The sequence below is a fragment of the Durio zibethinus genome, chromosome 9, assembly GCF_047325235.1.
Source record: "Durio zibethinus cultivar Kanyao isolate XHJ-2024 chromosome 9, ASM4732523v1, whole genome shotgun sequence".
In the NCBI taxonomy this organism is placed as follows: Eukaryota; Viridiplantae; Streptophyta; class Magnoliopsida; order Malvales; family Malvaceae; genus Durio; species Durio zibethinus.
In genome coordinates this window covers 3,693,169-3,713,818 of record NC_143170.1, presented here as the reverse complement: position 1 = coordinate 3,713,818, position 20,650 = coordinate 3,693,169, and the positions used below count along the sequence as shown (strand labels likewise).

The 20,650-nt window shown below is 31.8% G+C and overlaps 2 protein-coding genes across 2 annotated transcripts; both read right to left on the bottom strand.

The window, feature by feature from the left end:
- Positions 1 to 11,145: 11,145 nt before the first annotated feature.
- LOC111315688 (uncharacterized) lies at positions 11,146 to 12,359 on the bottom strand. The gene is made up of 3 exons (XM_022917608.2): positions 12,104 to 12,359; positions 11,748 to 11,880; positions 11,146 to 11,651 (listed from the first exon to the last, which is right to left on the bottom strand). The coding sequence occupies exons 1-3, from the start codon at positions 12,265 to 12,267 to the stop codon at positions 11,595 to 11,597; spliced, it is 354 nt and encodes a 117-aa protein (XP_022773343.1). The 5' UTR covers positions 12,268 to 12,359; the 3' UTR covers positions 11,146 to 11,594.
- Positions 12,360 to 12,707: 348 nt separating this feature from the next.
- Positions 12,708 to 16,862, bottom strand: LOC111307176 (uncharacterized protein At5g41620-like). Its single transcript, XM_022905195.2, has 3 exons — positions 16,258 to 16,862; positions 15,085 to 15,210; positions 12,708 to 14,472 (listed from the first exon to the last, which is right to left on the bottom strand). Exons 1-3 carry the CDS (start codon positions 16,648 to 16,650, stop codon positions 12,949 to 12,951), a joined length of 2,043 nt encoding a protein of 680 aa, XP_022760930.1. The 5' UTR covers positions 16,651 to 16,862; the 3' UTR covers positions 12,708 to 12,948.
- Positions 16,863 to 20,650: the final 3,788 nt, after the last annotated feature.

The window sequence follows — 20,650 nt, the reverse complement described above, 5'->3', positions numbered from 1 at the left end:
TATTTTTCCCTTTATTTTATAAGAAAATCCCTTACAAAATGCATTCTAAAAATAAATTAATTATTATTGACTCCTACAAAAGAGCTTTTGTGATAGGTACAAAAGTTTATAATTCAATGTCATTTGTTAGTTTGAGTAATAAAAAATTTAATTTTTTTAAATTAAGATTTTAATTTTAAATTTTATAAATAAAAAAAATAAATATTGGGAGAGTTTATTTCTTTTGTGGGAGTCTTTATTTAACTCTGAAATAATCAAAATCTGAAGTGATTATTAAACATAAAAAATTTTCAAATAAAAAAAATTTTAATTAAAAAAAAAAGAATGAGAGGAAAGCAGGAACTGAGTTTTATCATTTTCAACCTTTAGTAAAAACTAAAGAGAGTTGGAACAAACTCTTAAAATATTTTTGTTTCATTGCCTCATTTCCTAGAACATCGTCTGAAAAGTTAGAACTGTAACTGAAGAGAGACAAGTGATTGAAAAACCCAAGCAGAGCTTGAATCTTGAAACCACGTCTCAAGGAGGTGCAGAACAGATCAAGAAAGAACAATGAAAAGATACAAAGGGTGGGCAGCTCAGCAATACCTCTGGGCTTCTGGCAAACCCCATCATGACAAATAGTGACAAATAGTGGATATAATTTTTTTTCTTAAAACATAAATCCCTGGTAAAGAAAAAATTTTGATTGTATACAATTTTAAGTATTTAGAGATAACAAATGGGGAATGAGGCAGAAGAAAGTCATTGTCATGGACAAGCCCATTTGTCCAATAAAGCATGAAATTAATGCTCTGTGCTCATGTTTGCATTGCTTTGGTACTTGTCTGCCTTCTGTTTCTATGTGCAGACTGAACTGATGTTGAACAACATCTAGTAGTACAAATATTTGGAAGAGGCTGTTCATCAAGAAAAGCTTTTGGCTTATAGCGTTTGTATACATTCGACGTTGAAGGATTTTAATTATGTTAGCCAGGCAGCATGCATTAACAATGAATTTTTTGCTCAGTTTTTAGTCATTTGAGAGTACAATTTCTAGGCACAATGAAACAGGAAAGGTGAAAAAAAATAATACAGAAGAATAGTAATGGAAAGAAGATTAGATGGAAAGATGGACAGATGAGAAAAAAAGAGGTGATTGGACAAATGGAAATGTGGTTGTTAGGAGGGAAATAGGGTTTCGGGAAAGGAAGAAAGCAAGGAAAAAAGAAGGTACGGCAGCCTTATTTTATGTTGACAAGACAGTGATTTCGGGAAGTGACTAAGAATCTACAAATTTATATATACTATATATATATATATATTAAAAATTAATTTTTCTCATTGCCGTCATGCTCCAATTGGCTCCTTTCTGGTTCTCCACCCTTCACTGTCTGTTGTCAAAATTCCACACCTCCACGTTAATTATTCAATTCTAATTTGTTGATTAAAGAAGGAAAAAAAAGAAGTTGAAAAATAAAAAGCCTTGAGTTGTAGACACCATATTATGATAGATTGAATTTTTATTCTGAAAATAAAAAATAAATAAAAAGATAAAAATGAGATAAATTAGAGGATAAAGTTTTGTGTTTGAAATTTGAAGTTTGGATTGAATTTTTAAAATTTTAGTATTTTTTCAAACTCAAAATTTAGATTGAAAGATATGACAGTTTTTAAATTGGCATCTTATCTTCATCATCTTTATATAAATTATTGTTCAAAAAATTAAAAAAAATTAAAAAAAAACATAAAAAGGAAAAATCAAAGTAAAAAACACAAAAAAATACAAAACAAAACCCAAAGGGGAAATACAAAGTGAAAAATACAAAAAAAAAAAAAAAATACAAAGCAAAATCTAGAGAAATTAAAGTGAAAAATAAAGAGAAAAAAATCCGACAATTATTGGCAACTTCATCACTAATTTCGTTATTTTCTCCATTATACTGCCACCACTATTACAAGCACCACATGAATCTTTAATCTACCACAACACTGCCAAACAGTTCACTCTTTAGCCACGACCACTAAGACTTCTACCATTATTATTCCCAACCATAGCTTTTAATAGCCCTAGTCTACAATCCACTTTTTCCAACAATTAAACTAAGAGAAAATCACAGAAAATAGACTAGCAAAAAACACAAACAGGAAAAATCACTGGCTAAAAATCCATTACCACCAAACTATCTAATCCTACAATCACTGAAATCGTTCGTTGGCTCAATCACTACATTTAGTATCACAAAATCACAACATTACTTGCAAACCTACCATCCCAGAATCAAGATATTGCACGATGAACGTACAAAATATAGCAAGTCAAAAAAGCCTAACTTTGAGCAAGATACAAGTTTAAAAACCTACTATCAAAAATTAATCACTCAATAAATACCCAAAACTCAGAATACTCGAAATGTAATAGAAAAATCAGTCATAATAAGCAGTAAAAAAAACAGTGGTGCTTGTGATTCATGAGTCAACGATGATCAAAAAGTAAGGTTCTAGGATACCAAAAATTTGAGATTGAAGGAAAAAAAAACAAAAATTAAAAAGGACGTTGGTAGTGACGACCTGCAACAACGACGGTGTCAGTAATGCACTAAAATCTAAAAAAACCTATTAGTCTTATTAAGGTTTGAGTTTCTTAGTTAATTCGGTGGAGAGAAAGAGATAGAAATGAGATTATAAAAGAAAATAAAAAAGAAAAGCTTTAAGTGAGTGTTTTAATGTTTTCCTAACCATAGCATTTTGGATTACCAGAAAAAGATTAAGCCATTCACCCTCATTCACTCTTGCGGCCAAGCCTCTTTCAACTAAGAGATTTTTTGGTATTTTTTTGTGTTATTTACTTAATTATTTTTTTAGTAAATCTTTGTTTTAAAAAAATAAAAATAATTTCAAAATTTTGCAAAAAGTTAAAGAATCAATTTTTATTAAAAATAAAAAATTTTAAAAAAATAAAAATAAAAAATAAGATTTTAAAAAAAATTGAAAGTATCAATTTTTCTTAAAACATACAAAATTTTCAAAAAATATATCTAAAAACAATTTTCAATAATTAATTATTTGATAAATTTTTAAGATTTAATAGATAACATGAAATCAAGATGGTATCATCATTTGATGAGCGTTGTGAGAGTATTATAATATTTTCACTCATAACCATACTCATGGATTTAGTTCTGATTTCGTAGACATTGAATTTACCTTTTAAAGATACTTGAGTCAAGTTTGAGATTTCTCTTTAAAACGAGACAGATTTAATTAGTTAACCAATCGTATCTAAATAAAAAAAAATGATGATGATTTTTTAAATTAATGTCTAAATATAAATTTACATATTTGTACGTTATAACATAAGTTTTTATAGAATGAATAATAAAAATACTAGTTTTGCTGTTATATTAATATACACTTATATGGTTAGAAATAGCCATGTGATATTTTGGTATATATATATTTTTTGTAATTTTGAAAAGAAATTGAATTCACTTTTTGTTAAACACTATACTTATCATTAAATAAAATATTCATTTATTAATCATATATATGATTTATATATATTAATTTAATCATTAAATGTCATTTCATTAATTTTTTCTAAGTTTTCACTACAACATCAATGTATTTGGATTTTACAACACTACTTACGATGTTAATAGGGAATATTGGAAATTATTGTTAGGAGTAGACGAAACCCATGGGGACACACATGGTGTTACGTTCCAAGTTGTGTGATTCGACATATAACCACAAATTATTTAAACAAAAAATGAGTCAAAAAATAAGGTTGGTAGAAATTTTTTAAAAAAAATCTATGTTAACTAAACAAATAAGCAAGGAAATTAATAAAACATGTGTTGTAAAGATGAAGTGATCTGGTGAAAATATGAGTGCAAAATATGTTACTTATGGATATACCTAATTTAAAAAAAAAAAAAAAACACTTTCCATGTCATATTTCCTAACGCATGCAGTACTTTAAAGCTGTTTTTGATCATATTGATTTCTTTTGTCAAGCCAAAGCTGGTTAATTTTTTTTTTCAGACAACAACCTGAAAGTCCGGTTGAATGGTTTTTGAAGAGATTTGATCATATTTGTCTAAATATAATATACAAAACGAGCAAAGTACGTGCGATCTGATTATCTGTTCCAACACCTTTCTAGTCCAACGCTTATAAAATAATCTTTTTCCAGCTTCAACTTTGATATAAAAAAAAAAAACCCAGAGTTGATTAACAGTTAAAAAATCAGGCTTTTCTTGACTAACTTTCTTCATGTGCACGGGGCATGATATTACGGATTCAATCTGTACTTTCAATTTCGATTTCAGACAAAGCTGAAACCGTGCTAACTGGCTTTTCTGATTCATATATATATATATATATATATAATTACTTCTTAACAATGAAATTCCTAAACTGTTGCAAGGCATGTGCTAAAAGAGAATAATATTAATTAAACTTGTTTTTGACAAGCAAAGGTATGTATGACTATTTACTAATACTACTAATTTTATGCATTAAAAACGTATTAATGGGGTTAATTGAGAATTAATTCAAATGATTTGTAGTTGGATAAATTCACAAAGATTGCAATTTGAAAAAATTTTAAACATTTAATATTATTTTTAAAAATTAAGTAAACAAAAATCAGGAAAATAAAAAATAAATTAAAAAATTAAGTATAAACATACATCTTCGGGCATAATATAATGGAAGTATAAAAAGGATAGTGAACTCAGGTCCTTGTTCAAAATAGGTTTGTACCTTTGCTGGAACAAAGTATATATTGGCCAGCATAATCCGAAAACCCTAGCTAGAATTAATTGTAGGTTTTCCAGGAATCTTTAGGGTTTTAATAGCCAGTTTTTTTCTTTTCATACAGTATCTAGCACTGATCTATCTACCTATTCTTTTCTTTCTAATTGAAACAACATATTACGGATATGCACTGCTCTGATGTCAACCGATGAAGATTCCCCCTTTTCACTTTCAACCTGAGAAGTGGGAATTAATCAAAGATGAATCTCTGGCTTTGCTTATTTTAATTTGAAGCAAAAACAGTGGCTTCAACTTTCAACGGCTACCCTGTTTCTTACCTACTAATTTCCAGCCCCACAGATTAAACAGAATAGTATAATAGTAGTATATGCTAGTGACAAAATTGAAAATTTTGTTTTCAACTCCATGCATAAAAACGAAGTTAATTATATTATATACGTATAATAATCTGTATGAAAATGACAAAAATATAGTAGTATTTTGTTGGTGAACAAGGGTTGTATACATGCATCAAATTCTAGATAACTTTGTGCATTAAAATATAGTAAGTATGAATAAAAAATGAAGGGCATATAGCAAAGGAGAGAAGTGATGGGCCTTCATAAATCATAATGCAAAGAGATTGGTGGGGAGCCTGGGAGAGGGTTTGAGGAAAGAAAAAACGAGAAAAGGAAAAGAATATAAATAAGTCTCTCCTGCTTTTATTTTGTTTATATTATATATTCCTATTATTATTACATTATTTAAAAGAAATTATACTTCTTGTTTGAGGAACGAACCGTTTTTTTTTAGCCTATATAAAGCCATATCCTTACGCTTACAGATGCATAAGGTGCTTTGAGCATTGATCAGTTTGCTAGTGATAATTGAAAACTAAGAACCAAAAAGAACTCTCTTCTCCAAAGTCCAAAGTCTCCTTCTCCCTGTTTGACTCTCTTTGCGAGATCTTCCATTTTGATCATTCGCTTTCATTACCCCCTCTCCCCTTTCTCTGTATTTCTCTCTCTCTTGTTGGAGCAGTTTCCACTTCCATTCCACTTTAACCCATGATCCATTTCCACCCGTCTCAGTGGAGAAATTTCTCTGGCTAATTGCTTTTGATTCTTTGAAGGGTTAGCTGACTTGTTCTTTTGGTTGGGGTTTGCCTAGGCTTACATGCCATTCGGGCCATTTTTATTTTCTTGTATCTGGTATTTGAAGTTGTTATTTTATTGATGATCTAACAGATAAGAGAGCTTTCTTCAGTCCACTCATGGGCGGCGATGGGATTTAATTAGCTGCCGACTCATTCATCCAAATGCTGTGTTAAAAAGGATCAGCAAAAGATACCCAGCAAATGAATGAATGATGCGGGAGACAAATTGAATCTTGAACTTCCTGTGCTTGGACTGAAGGGAGCTCCCTCTGCTGTTATCTTATCCATTTATAATTACTCTTTTTTATTCCCTTAGATCTTCTTTTGTCTAGTTCACATCACAATTTCATGAACTGCCATGGTACTTTGCTCAAGGTTTTTCATAAACTTTTTTCATGACTGCCAATGCTATATATATATGTGTGTGTGTGTGTGTGTGTGTGTATAGATAAACCAATTGAAATTATTTTAATGCTGAGGTAGTGTTGGAGTAATGATCATTATCGTTAACTTATTCCTTTATTCTTCGTGGACGTTTATCTAGATAATTTAACTTCTTAATGGCGATGCGTTATCATTGTTTGGCCGCTTCAAAAGGAAGCTTTGTTTTGCTCTTTATGAATTACGCAGCAGTTTGAGCTGACTAGGTCTGTTTGTACTCTTAAAAAGAAACTGTTATTTTCCCTAAAATAATTTGATTCACTGTTGGTTCCTAAAGTTGTAATGGTTAAGCCTAATTGCTAATTAATTTTTTGTTGGTTTTACATCTTGAATGAGCAGCTTGAAAACCCTTAAGACCAGAAGTATTAGGGTTTATGGTGGAGCCGCAGTTGCAGTTTCTCGTTAAAAGTACATAAAAAGGCAACCGCATGGGAGGAGAAACTCGCCAAGCTCACGCTCTACGACAAAACCTTCTTGGGTCTTGCTCACTTACTGCAACAAGTTCCTAGACATGTCTCCCCCACCTTGTGCAATTACCCAAATATCCTTTCAGTCGGTTTTTAAGTCTTGGACCAAGATTAATTTGCAGAAATATGATACTCTATCTTTGTTCAATGCTGTCATCGATCGTTTTATTTACTTCCCTATGTATTCCTTATGGATCCAAGGGAGGACTGTGTTACTTGTTTTCTCCGTTTGTCAAATAAAATGTGAATATGTGGTGAGATTAGTGGGTGTGATTGTTTGGATTCCAAAGAAAAATGCCGGACTCTTTCTCGGTGGTTTTTTTGGTGGAGCTGTGCGATCTGTTTCCATTCTAATTTGTTCACGGATTTAGTAACATCCCCATTCTAATTTCTACCCTAATACATTGATAAGAAAAAATTTTGTGCTTGTAATATAGAAAGGCCTCTGAGAAAGTAATTATAAATAAGCAAACATCTGCTCAACTTTTGCTGGTGTCTGTATGGGAAGTTGATATAGGCAGTTTTCATATTGCCCTTGCACAGAATTGAGCAATTTTTCATCATGTCAAGTGTTAAACTATTCATGGTTACGAAAAATATTCATGAACCGGGGAAATTTTTTAGGAACATTTGGCTTTTAGCAAATGTATTCTACAGAAGAAAGGTTGTAGAAGAGTAGCAGAATAAAGGCAGATGTAGAACATTATAAAGTAAATCAACCAATAGGGTGTAAAACAAGCTTTTGTATGATGAAGGCCTATTTGGGCTTCATTTAGATTCTTGATGCATGGATTAAACGGACAATGGATTGCTCAAATTGTAATCACTGCTTGATGGTATGCACGGTATAGTGTGCAAGTGTTTGTAAATGAGATGAAGGTGAAGAGAGAACGATAGCATTGAATTTGGTATACCATGTTTTAATGGCCAAAAAGAAATAAAAAAAAAAATTGATATACTATCTAAAGCTTTAGACAGGCATATGATATTCTTCAATATAATAAAAGCTTTTGGAAGAGGAAAGAAATGGCAACCAGCTAGGTCATTCCCGAAAATAATACGTCAAAGCAAATATCTCCTTTTAAGCTGATTTTCCATGAAACCCTATTTTAACACGAAAAAGAAACAGACAATGGCATATGTATATATATATGGGTGAAGTGGGGTTTACTTCTTTGTTATTGGGTTCTTTTCTCTAGTGCTTCCCTCCCAAGGACCAGTGAATGCCAAGTGCCTATTTATGGCTCTTTCCTTTCCCCCAAACGAATCTCTGAGGAGAAGAGAAAAACAATTCCCCCCTTCCCCTACCACACATGTCTGGTGCTTTGGTGCATCTTTATCTTAGGTCCATCATTTATATTAATCTTCTCTTTCTTTTTTTTTACCTCTCTAAGCTTACCCAACCCTATGCTAAATATGCATACGAGCTTTTTCTCCGAGACGCTGTCCGCTTTTGAAGAATCCAAAAGCTGTTTCTCATGCCATGATTGATCATTGCACCATCTTTAACACAAGTGCCATAGTTTTTTTGTCATTTTGTTTCATAACTTTAATCTGATGAAATGGAAATTTTCCATGTGCCAGTCCCCTAGTGGTCCCTTGAGATTGAATCTATTTTTTTATTTTTCGGATGCTGATCAAAATTGGGATTTTGATGATAAGGAATTGTTTCGTATTTTATTTAGTAAGATCTAAGCATTGTAAAGTTTGATGTTTCCTTTTATTCTCTGGGGCCTGGATGTTCCAACCCATCTGGAAAAAAGGTTCAGTGTTGATGAACTGGGTTGGCTTCAAAATCAAATCCCTTGTCCAACACCATCTTTTTTAGGGATATGTTAAAAATTTTTTACTCTTTTCTATTGGGGAAGTAGATTGATATGAACTTTGGGTAGCCTGATCAGGAACTACACAGAAAATAAGCCAAAGAAATGGAAGTGAATCTTTGTGCTGGCAGGCAGGCATGATGTGACAATCTCAAGATTTACCTTTGGATTACTATAGGAATTAGCAGATGAAAAGGATAACATTATAAGAGATCAAAACCCTTTTTTCTAGTTGTTAGGCATATGAAATTAGAAAGATTATCATTATTCTTTTTTTTTTTCTTCCTGCTGTCTTTTCATTATGAGTAACCAACATGATTTGAGCGTGATTAATGCCTTCAAGCTGGATGTCCCTTTATCAGAATAAATGGAGTATATCCTCAAATTCTCAGTTTAGTTATGTCATGAACTGTATTTGCATATTAGAATAATCTGCATCAATTCATACCGGCCAACTAATTTTTCGTATATATACTTGGAACTAATTAATTTTACTCGGTACCAAATCAAAACTTTTGGACATGATTGTACTCTAGTATGTTTCTGAATAAACATGTTTTCTTTTTGAATGGTCTTCCAAGAGATATAAATTCAATCCAAGGTTGATGTTTATAGGTGTACTCAAAGCCTAAAAATTGAAATAATCTTAGGCTATAAAATGCATTTGTTTTGTTTTTATAGGAAAATGACATTCAACATAAGTGGTTGTGAGAACTCTCTTATAATGATAACATTAGCATATATTATATATGGGGTTTATATTTGATTGTACATATAAACTTTAGAAAGTGTTCGATGTTTTTTTTTTTTTCAATTTTGGTAACTTTAGGGTCAACAAGATTATAAATGATATCAAGTTGCCCTAAATCATGCATATTTTTTTTGTAGAAAAATATAAGATATCCAATACTTGCCCTAGATCATTCATCTTTTCTGATCCACCTTCGATATTTCCAAGTATCATTGGATTACTTAACGTGCAAAAGTTTAATTAAATACAATTTTCTTTCTTTTAACTTTATAAATAATTAAAATTTGGAACGATATCTTACTTCTCTAACTATACACTTACGATGGGAAACCATAATCTCTCCTTTTTTTTTGGTGCACATGATCTCTCTTTTTGACCATCTTTTTTTTTAAACTGAGGTACTTTTGGCCATGGTTAGAGCTTTGAAGAGAAGAAATGAATTTAAATTTTAAACGTTAATGTTAGAAGTATAACTGAATTATATTTGATGCAATTACAATATTGTACTGACTAGATCAACCTCTCAAAAGAAAAAGCCGAAAAGCCAATGGCTTCTTCTGTATATTTTCAAATACATATCAGATACTAGTATTATTGACCCAAACATCAAATATCTAGATGCTAGATGACTCGTTTCTTGACATGGGTGTTTTACCAATTCCTTTTTCTCTTTTAAACGTGGGGAACGGCATTCCCAAGAGGACATTCCCAACAGGCATAACCTCGGTGCACATAAGGCATTCAAACAGGAATTGATGGAGAAAAGAGTTTAAAAGGGGACTGAGATTCAATTTGAACCATTTTAATTTAATGTACTACGTGTACGTCATAACTGGTGCGGTGGTCCAGACCAGACACTTGATATTTGCAAAATAGAACTTCCCTGCAGAATAATATGCCCTGCCTGCGGAGCCAAGTCCCCATGGCCCACACCCACTTCATTTCTCAGTTCATAGCACGCAATTCTTTTATGATGTGCATGCACTCCTTCCATTCAATCAAAACCATACAATTGCCGGATTAAATGTTGAAATATCATTCAAATCCAACTAGCATCTGCCCACCAATTAGGCCAGCCCAAAAAGAGAATTCCAATAATGTCATTTTCAAGGTTTATGTCCTTAGAAAGTGTAACCAACATTGGAGCATAACCATATTCTGCTTAGGAAAGAGGATAAGATACACCTTTGTTGTAATGACTTCGGCCACAGGGTTTGGAACACAAGCATGGAAGGGAAAACGCTGGACATGATTGAAGTTAGGCCCTGTGAAGATGACTACCAGCTGGATTTTCTCATAGGTCAAAAGATTCTGTAATCTAATAAGAAGCGGCTTGGTTGGAGACCTCATTCTTCAAAACCAGCTCCTTCCCTTTGCTCGAACACCACAGGCACAACCATTGATCAAAGCACTCTCAGAAACTAACCAGAAGAAGTTCCCAAGATATTGGGCTGAACTTTTGGGGACTGCAGAAGGAAGCGGCATGCCTGTTCTTAATGTAGTGCTCACAAACTGTTAATTTCATCATTTATCTCCATCGAATCAATTACATTCTAGTTCTTATGTGCACATAATACTTATCAACTTCAGGACCATACCATATCCATAGTTGTGAGCCAAGTATGACATTCAGCACAATAGGGCTGATCATACTCCTATACTGCTACATCTATATGTGGCTGCTGAGCTGAATCTCGAAATTGTTTTTTGCCAGTTGGCTTTCAAGGAATAGCAGTGCAAAAGCTTCAATATGACACATGCAGATGCATTATCACATATTGTTATTATTCAGCAAAGAATTCCCAATCAATTATATAACTTAATTCCATTACATTGAAACAGAAACCAGTGTTTGGCAATAAAGGTTCACGATGGAAACTCAATAAGCAGGTAAAAAAGAGCAGCTGTTCTACCACAAGGATCAAAAACTGATCAATAAGCAGACACAAAGTACCCAATCTACATGACAAGTACAAATTGATGGATGGAAATGTAAAGCTGCTTCTCTTCAACAGTAAATAACTTACTCCTATAGGCATTATTTTCAGGTCCAACTCTTTACACACTCTGTACGGCTGTGATTGATTTGGATGAAACACTTGCAATAATTGAAGGAAATCCAAAGGAGGGAAAAGTTCCTCATGTCTTCTCTTGCTTCAAAAGACTTAAACCAATTTGGTCAATTGCGCTGAGGGACTCCTCTCTTGAGCATGTTAAGCTGGTTCATAGAGACCAATCATGTGGCCATCAACGCATCTCATGGCAGCAACCTGATAACAGCGAACAAGATTGGATGGCACCATCAGTTCACCATCAAGCTAAGCATAGGAATAACTAAGTGAGGGATGAAAAAGTGGAGGCAATACCTTGCCGTGGATTTCATATTTAATGGGACCATCCAGTTCAGCTCCTAATGCCATTAATTTTGTTACTGTACAGTTAATGTCATTCACAGTGAATGATAAAAGTGAAGAGTACCCATTCTGCATCACATTATCACTGTAAAAAAAACTGGGTTAGAATGATCTAATTTCAACTCATTTTTTTTCATGGAAAATTGAATATTCACAGAGCTAAGCAAATTAACAACTCACAATTTTATTTATTTTTGTTATTCGTCACTAATTTTTTTTTTTTTTGGTTAATTTCTCGCTAAACTTCGCAATCGTCAAGAAATTTATTGAAACTTCCATATTAAGAAAAAGAAATATAAAAATAGTACCAGGGGGATTGCATGAGGGCCAGCTTGAGAGGACCAGACTCGAGCTCGGCCCACCGAAGAGTGCAGACGTTCACGGAGAAGTCGAGCCCTTGTGAGTAGAACTTTGCGGCCTTGGGAACGTCCCTGTGGAATTGGAGTAACCACCTAAACGTTGCCGCCGCCATCTCCTTCCTTCGTTTTCACTTCCTCATTCTCCGTACTTCTGCGCGATTGCCTGCGAGAAAGTGCCCGCAATTTGGTTTGTCTTTTGTGAACGATGTCGTTTTTGGAACCCAGCCCACAAGATTGATTTGGTTTTCAAGACTCAGGCCGAGACCCCACAGAACATAAATCCAACGGTAACTAAAGAGTAAAGCCCAAACCAAAAGTTCCCAACCAAATATGACTATTTTTTTTAATAAAAAAATATTTTCTGTCTATCCAAACAAACAGGGGAATTTCATTTTCCTTTTAAATTTTCTTCCATATTTTCATTTCCCTCTTATTTTCCATGATTTAAACAGAGCCTTAGGATCTGTTTAATAACACCTTTAAAATTTTCAATGCAGAAGGGACAACATAGCTGGAATGATTACTTGGAACAAAAATGGAGTGATACAAAGGCTTTGTTACTCAAAATTGTAATGGACCCAAAATTCATCAGATTCGTAACTATGTGGTGATATTACTCTAATATATAGACATAAAAAAGAATGCTAGAATTATAGATGAAGATTATGGCACAGCAACATTTAGAATAATGTGCATGGATGGCCAATATTCACATAACATATTGCCTGACTGCAAGCAACGCAGAAGCTGCCAATCCTGTGGGTTTTTCAGCTGGTTGCTAAAAAGCCTATAAGCTATGACTTGCTCTTTAATATTTTTAATCGAGAACGTGGCCCTTTCGACCTTGCTTCAAGAAGCTTGGCCTTCAAAGTGTTGTCCTTCGTTGCCGGAGGCTGCTTCGTAGAAGACTCCGATACATCTAGGGCAGGGGATGTGAATTTCGTCATCCATCGTCGCACTGGACTAGGCTGGTTCCTCCTTGGAGGGAAACTACAAGAAGCCTCACCACAGTCGTTTTCAGGATTTATATTCCCACGTTCTGACAATGCTACATGATTTCTTATCAAGTTATCCAGTACATAATTTGAGCTCAGTCCTTGTACCTCATCAAGCTTATTCTTTCTTCCCTCGCTGCCCTGGAGGGTAGCTTCATCATTTTCAAGCTCTTGTGAAACTGTTATTTCAGTGGTGCACCCTACACCAGTATTTTCCCGTTCTGAATCTCCCAAGTGGGACTTTTTATTTCCGTTACACATGGCTCTGGCCATCTTTTCTTCAAACTTAACTTGTAAGCTGGATGGATGCCGACTTTTACTCTTGTCATGAGATGATGGTTTTTTCTCCATTTGATTTGATTTCATTATTTCCCCGACATCACCTTTTGGATCTTCATCTTCATGTGATTTCATGTCAACACTGCTTGGTTTATTCAGTTCAAAACAATTCAAATCAGTGCCGGCAGAATCTTCCACATCACAAACATCTTTAGCGGCACTTACAGCCTCATTTAAAGGGGCAGATTCAAGTGATTTCCCTGGATCCCTTCGTGACAAATAATCAGAACGCTTAGAAACAGAAGTACCAATCTGTTTGGCGTGAAGGAAGGTCTCTATTTCAAAGCCTAATTTGTCTACTATTGAATTCTGTTCAGCAAAACCAGACTGAGCTTCTTCCAGCTTCATCTGCATCCGCTCATCAAGCCATGATTCAGATATATGAAGAATCAAACGATCATGGTCAGCCGCTCCTGCCCAATCTTCATCAGATTTCTGTCTCAGGGTATGCACCTCCTGTTCATAGCTTTTTATTCCCCTTGCAAACTCATCACAAAGATCTTCCAAAAGCTTCCTTGATTTCCTTTCCCTTTCAAGTTCTTTCAAGGCATCAGAAAGAGAAGCTTTTGCCTCAGACACTTCCCGAGCTAACTTCCTGTGTAGGCTCTCTGAACGTTTTCTTAACTTTCTCTCATCTTCTAGTTCATCTCTCACAGACTGTAGGGCAGCATGAACCCGGTCCTGTTCCTTACTCTTCCTAACTGACTTGTCTTCAGCAATCTGCTTCATTAAATCATCAATTTCGTGTCGATCTGCTTGCTGATCTCGAACCAACTCCTTGATCCTAACACGGGCATGATCTAGTTCCATCTTTAGTGCTTTTATCAATGAGATATTAGATGCATGTTGTTCTTCCAGGCTCCAAATACGGTTTAGTACTTTTAGCAGTTCTGTAGATGTTTTGAGATTATAATGCGACTCACCAATCCTTCCTCTAAAATCTAAGGAACTGCTTGGGGTGACTGCAGGATTGTAAGGTGCCACCTGAAAAAGAAGGGCATGTGAAAATTCTAGATAGATGGGATCTGAAAACTAAGTGGGAAAGACCTACTAAGCAAACCATACATAGCAGTGATTTCTAAGGAGGAATTCTTACACAGTTGATGTTAACAGAAATAACACCAAAAACATCAGTGCAGAAGTAGAAGATAGTCCAAAATTTTTCATTATGGTTTTCATCATAAATAACACCCTACTAAGTCAATTCTGCAATGCTGTTCTACGACAAGCATGCTATATATTTCTATGACTGGAATAAAATATAAGATATATGTAAACAAGTAATTAAGACACCGTGAACGCCCAACAATGCTATCTATCAACTTAGAAGTTAGAACCAAACTGAATAAGATAAGAGTTAAATTTGAGGCAGAGACCAAAGAGATAGTAGTCACACTATAGCCAATATGAACCTAACTTGATTGCATAGCTCAAGCTTGTCTTCATATGTAGGACTCATAACAACAAATTTTCCTTTACTCTAATTCAAGTAGCTTCAGTTGAAATATCAATTGCAGAAAGCAAGAAAATCATCTTCCCTATTCTGTATTCTCCTACAGATAGTATCTTTTACAGTAGGAATAGAAGACAATTTACCTCCATTGAACTGCCATAACTTGCAGGAGAAACGGGCTGTAGGGCATGATTATTTTTTTCAATCGATCGATGGTGTTTCAACAGTGTTTGAGCAATTTGCCTCCTCAAACTGCTTGCACTCTCTGGCTGATATAAGAAATAAACTAGAAAAATAAGTAACAGAAGGTATTTCTTCCACGTCAGATAACTCTATATCTTTGTTCTTAAAGAAGTTGCTGTAGACAATGTGTTGAAGCCACCAAAAAATGGATTAAATCAACTAATACTTTGATGGGTCTCTTTTCATAATAATTATCAATTAAATGACTCTCACTCATTGCAAAACCAACTTCTACCAAATCTACGCTAAACTTTAACCATCATAGAAAAATATAAGTTAAGGGTCACAGAAAAATCCTATTAAACAGTTGGGATTCAATAAATACTCAGCACCCTTCAGAAAATTCAAAACTTAAGGTAAATTACAATTAAATATTGAATTTTTAAAGCAGCCGGTGCCCTCGGGTTCCCCATAACAGAGTTATAAAAAACCACCCAACTACCAAATAACTGCTTCACCAAACACCACCAGATTTTATAGCATCAATCCTGAATTGAATGCTTTGGTTTTTATTTGTGTTAACATAATAATCCCTTAGCAGACAAAACAAACAATGTGTTAGTATAACCATACAACTCTTCATGTATTTCATGTTTGCTCATATAATTATACAACCCTTGACATGAAAAAACTCCATTAGGTTTTGAACTGGTTAAAAACGATTGGTAAAGCAATTTTTCCAATCAAACATGAATAAAGGACATTAAAAACAAAAACTCTAATCTAGCAAACAAGAAACACTCTATGAACCAACAAACATAGGAAAAAGTTAGGCAGATAATAATCAAACAAGCAAGATGGATAAACTGAAGAATAAAAATGTAGTCCAATCAACATTAACTGTAAACATCATCCATCTATCAACATACATGCATCTTAGCCCGAATAAAAAAAAAAGAAAAGAACAAACCCTGTAGCCAAGAACAAACACACCCAAAATTCCAAATCAATCCACATCCATCCCACCAACTAATAAACCAAAATACCCTTTAAAAGAAAATTAACATACAAGTACAAAAAATACACATACATTAATCGTACATAAACAGAAGTATGGAACAAAAAGGAAATACCTGGTCAGGATCAGAGCTGGGGCAAGGATCAGCCAAGAAATGAGAAAAGTCAATGCCTTTGGCCTTTAAAAGATTGTTGTGGTGGCGTTGGTGGTACCGGCCATTACTGTTGTTAACCCCTCTATGCATTTTAGGTTGTTGGTGACCAAGGTATTGATGAAACTCCCAGAGGGAAGCAGCTAACTTTCTTGCAGAAACAGCGGCAGCAGGAGGAAGAGGGATGTTGTTATGATGAAGGTGAGCCTGAGGGCGGTAAAGTTTCCAAGAAGGGATTGGCGTACAGGGACCCTCTCCTTTCCTATTCCCTACCAATAATACCCTCCTGCTCAACTTTTCACACAAATTTTCCTCCTTTTCTGCTACACTTTCTCCACTTTTTTCCTCCCTTTTCATTTCTCTCTCTTTCTTTCCCCCTCGCCTTCAAATGGTTTTATATAAAACCACTGTTTTCTTTTTTTTTCATCCATTCTTTTCATTTTTTTTCATGACGGCTAGTTTCTAGAGTGAAAATTTGATCTTTGTTGTGGGGATTTTTTTCCTTATTTATTTACTTTACTCCGTTCTTGGGTTCTCCTTTCTCTTAGAGAGTAGTACACTAGTACTGTGATTGATTTCCCATAGACAAAAAGGTTTATAGGGTGGGAATTGATTGGATTACCTGTCAAGCATTTAGTAATATTTTGAAAAATTTTCCACCCCTTTAATCACGGTTTTCTTTAAAAAAAAGTTAAAATATTAAAAAAGCCTTTGAATTTTATCATTTTATTTTTAAATAATTTTATATTTTTATTATATTAAAATGAAATTTTAATTTATACTAAAATCAATTCTTAATTTTTAATTTATAAACAAATTAACTTTTAAACTTTAATTTATATTTAGATAAATTCTTAACATAATACATAATGCATATAAAACATCAATTTTTTATTATCTCAAATATATGAAGTAAAACTTTTGATTATATAAACAATTAATTTTTAATGATTAAAGAAAATTAAAAAAATTATAAATTTAATTTTAAATAAAAATTAAAATATAAAATTTTTTTTGATGTAATAAAAGTATAAAAATTTATTTAAATAAAATAATAAAATTAAGAAATTAATATTTTAATAAAAATTTGTAATATTTTTTGAATAAAAACCTTAATTATACTATATTATTATTATGAACCTTAATGTTGAAGTGACTTTTATAAATCAAGAAAAATGCCAGCTTGTGACAAGATTTTGGCCATTGACTTATCTGCATTTTTTATAGTTGATTGATTTAACAATATTTTATATTTTTATTTACTGTAATAAAACAGTATTTTCACCAAAAAGTTAATTTTTTCCCTCCTGCTTTATATGAAAAAAATATCATTTTTTTATGTCGTTTGAGGATAATAAAATTTTTAAAATAAAAAAATGAGAGAGGTAAATAAATAAGTATTACTAATAAAATAAGAAATGTAAAAGTAAAAGGGTAAAAAAAAATTTGAAAAAATTTTAATAATTATTTAAAATTTTAACACTTTATTATGATTAATCAAATCTTTATTATTTTGGTTTAATTAAATTTTTAATTAGATAAAATCTAATCACATGATCAATGTAAATCAATTAATTTCAAAATTACACTTAATTAAATTCTTATGAAGGTTTTAGAAATATAGAAGGGGAGAAAAATTAAAAATTTTTATTTTGTTTAATTTTTATATATATTAATTATGTTACATGATAAATTTTTATTTGTTTTATTAGTATCATAAAAAATTTTATTTTAATTAACAAAAAAATTAATAATGTTAACATTTTCATTTAAACAAAAAATTTAATTAAATACAAATAAATATTAAAAATTAATTGATTATAATTATAATTAAATAATTTAAATAAATTTTATTCATTAAATTTCTATAATCTTTAATCAAATATAAAAGGGAAAAAAAAAAGGAACAAAGAGAAAGAGAAGATGCTAAAAGCCACTACAACCTGCCACGTACTTTGGTCGACAGGAATCAAAGTAACATAACCGTGACAAATGGCAACGGCTATTGGCCCACGTTTCCTTTTCGTGTCCGTGTCGGAGTTTCCTTCATCTGTTTCTGCTAAAAGTGTGACGTCGGATTCTGCTTGGATTGTATTGTAAATCCTCATGAAAAAAAAAAAAACCTAAAGATTTTTTATTTATTTTTCGTTAAAAATTAATCGAGAAAACACGTGCACTACTGGATTGCTGATGTTTGAGTCTGACAATGAAATCCTTTGGATCTCAACAGAGTAAAAGATATGAAGCCTAGTTGCAAAGGCAGAGAACAGATGTAGATCCTAACGCATGACCGCTTTTCACGTGTTGTCTGAAATTTCTAGCATCAAACCCTTACATAATTTTTTTTAATTCTTAATTTGCTTTAAATTTTTATTATTTAATTATTTCTTAATTAAAAAAATTTACAAATATTAACTCTTTCAAATCTTATATTTAAAGTGTCAATTTTCAACTATTACACTTTTTTTTTTCTATTTTTGAGATCAGAAGCAAACTTATAATAGGATTCACTTACTACTTTATTTAAGTGCAACTGTAATGGATTTATTAGATTATGGGTTATGGGCTTTTATTTTAGCTCCATCAATTACCCACTTGAGAAATTTTTTTACTTAACCAAGGTTTATTATATTTTTTATTCTCAAATAAAGATGCTTTCAAACTTATTTGGCACTTCAAACCATGTAAAGTCCCATGCCATTTTTCACATGGCAATTGAATTTTATTTTATTTATTTTTTCCTTTGCTTTTTCTTCACTAATATTGTTATCATATCAAACCTACACCATCGATATAAGCTCCCAATAATACCCACTTTACAGTTCTTTCATTTTCGTATTCAAAAAAGGATTATTTAGGTCTAGGATATTGTTTTGGTCTCATCTATTGATTTAATGCCTGAAAAGGACTTGAAGAGGGGAAATTAAAAAAATACCTTTATTTGAGAATAAAAAAATTGATTAACCTTGATTGGAGAAAAACCTAGCCTGATTTACCTTATATCATTGCTTCAAAATTTATTATTGTTGTCATTTATCACACCCTACTTGTTTTATTGTCATTGATTATCACGAAATTGCCTAAGTCTTTTGCTTGATTCTATACATTAAGTATAAATAAAATAGGCTTGGCAAAAAATTTCTTATGAAATTAAAAAATGTTTATCATCATTTTGGTGACGAAGTTTTGAAAGATAACAAATGAATTATTGGAGAAAAAAATTAGAAAGATAAGCAGCTGCTTTAATTTGACGACAACCATGGTGAGGGACGAGTCAGGTTTTTTATAAAAAAAGGTATAAAAGTAAGGTAAATTGGTTAAAATTTAATAAAAATATTATATTAAATAAAATAATAATGTAATTTAAATAAAAAAGTATAATTTTTTTTTGGATATTTAAAGAACAATTAAAATCTAACTAATAATTTTTTGAAAAAATAAAGAATAAAAGTAATGTATTAAAAGGATGAATTTTAGAAACAAAAAGTTTAGTAAAAAAAATTTATAATGTACAATTAAATTTGTAATTTGATATGTACAATATATATAGGTAGTTTAATGTTCTTAATCGTATTTTTTGTCTATATAAAAAAATATTTTGACATAATAATTAATGTCATCATGCTTGTTTAATTAATTAAAAAGGAAATTTTATTTTAATGATATAAAAAATTCAATAAAATAATAATGATTACATCAAAAAAAAATTTATTTAAAAAAGAAAAAAATCAAACTATTTATTACAATTACAAGTAAAATGTTTAAAAATTTATGAAATTTATCATATCATTAAAATTGTTCTTAAAAAAGGGCAAAATTATTAATTTTCAGGGGTCCAAAATATAATTTTATCATTTTTTGGATGAAACCCTAAAATAATTTTGAGGAACCAAGGAAGTTAAGTCCCTGGCCACCCCTCCTCTAGATTCGTCTGATCACGATACTTATTGTTCATACGCTTTAAATTAAGGTAAACCTCGTGAATATGATTGGGAATCGTGAATAATTAATTAATAAGTCCATGCAGCCTAGTAAAAAAAAAAATTATATTTCAATTATATATATGATCCCGTCTCTTATACTCAACTCATGCAAATAATAATTAACAAAATAAAAAAAATAAAATTATGTATGATTGGTACTTTTACTTTTTATTTTTATAAATAACATAAATATTTATTAAAATATAACAGGTGTTAACATCTCACACAAGGTTATTTCGAAGATGTTGATTTTGATTGATTGGTACTGTTATTTTTATATTTTTGTAATTAATAAAAATATTTATTAAAATCTAAACGGTGTTGACACAGATGATCTCTTCTCCTGATGAGGTTATTTATAATTATTATTGTTT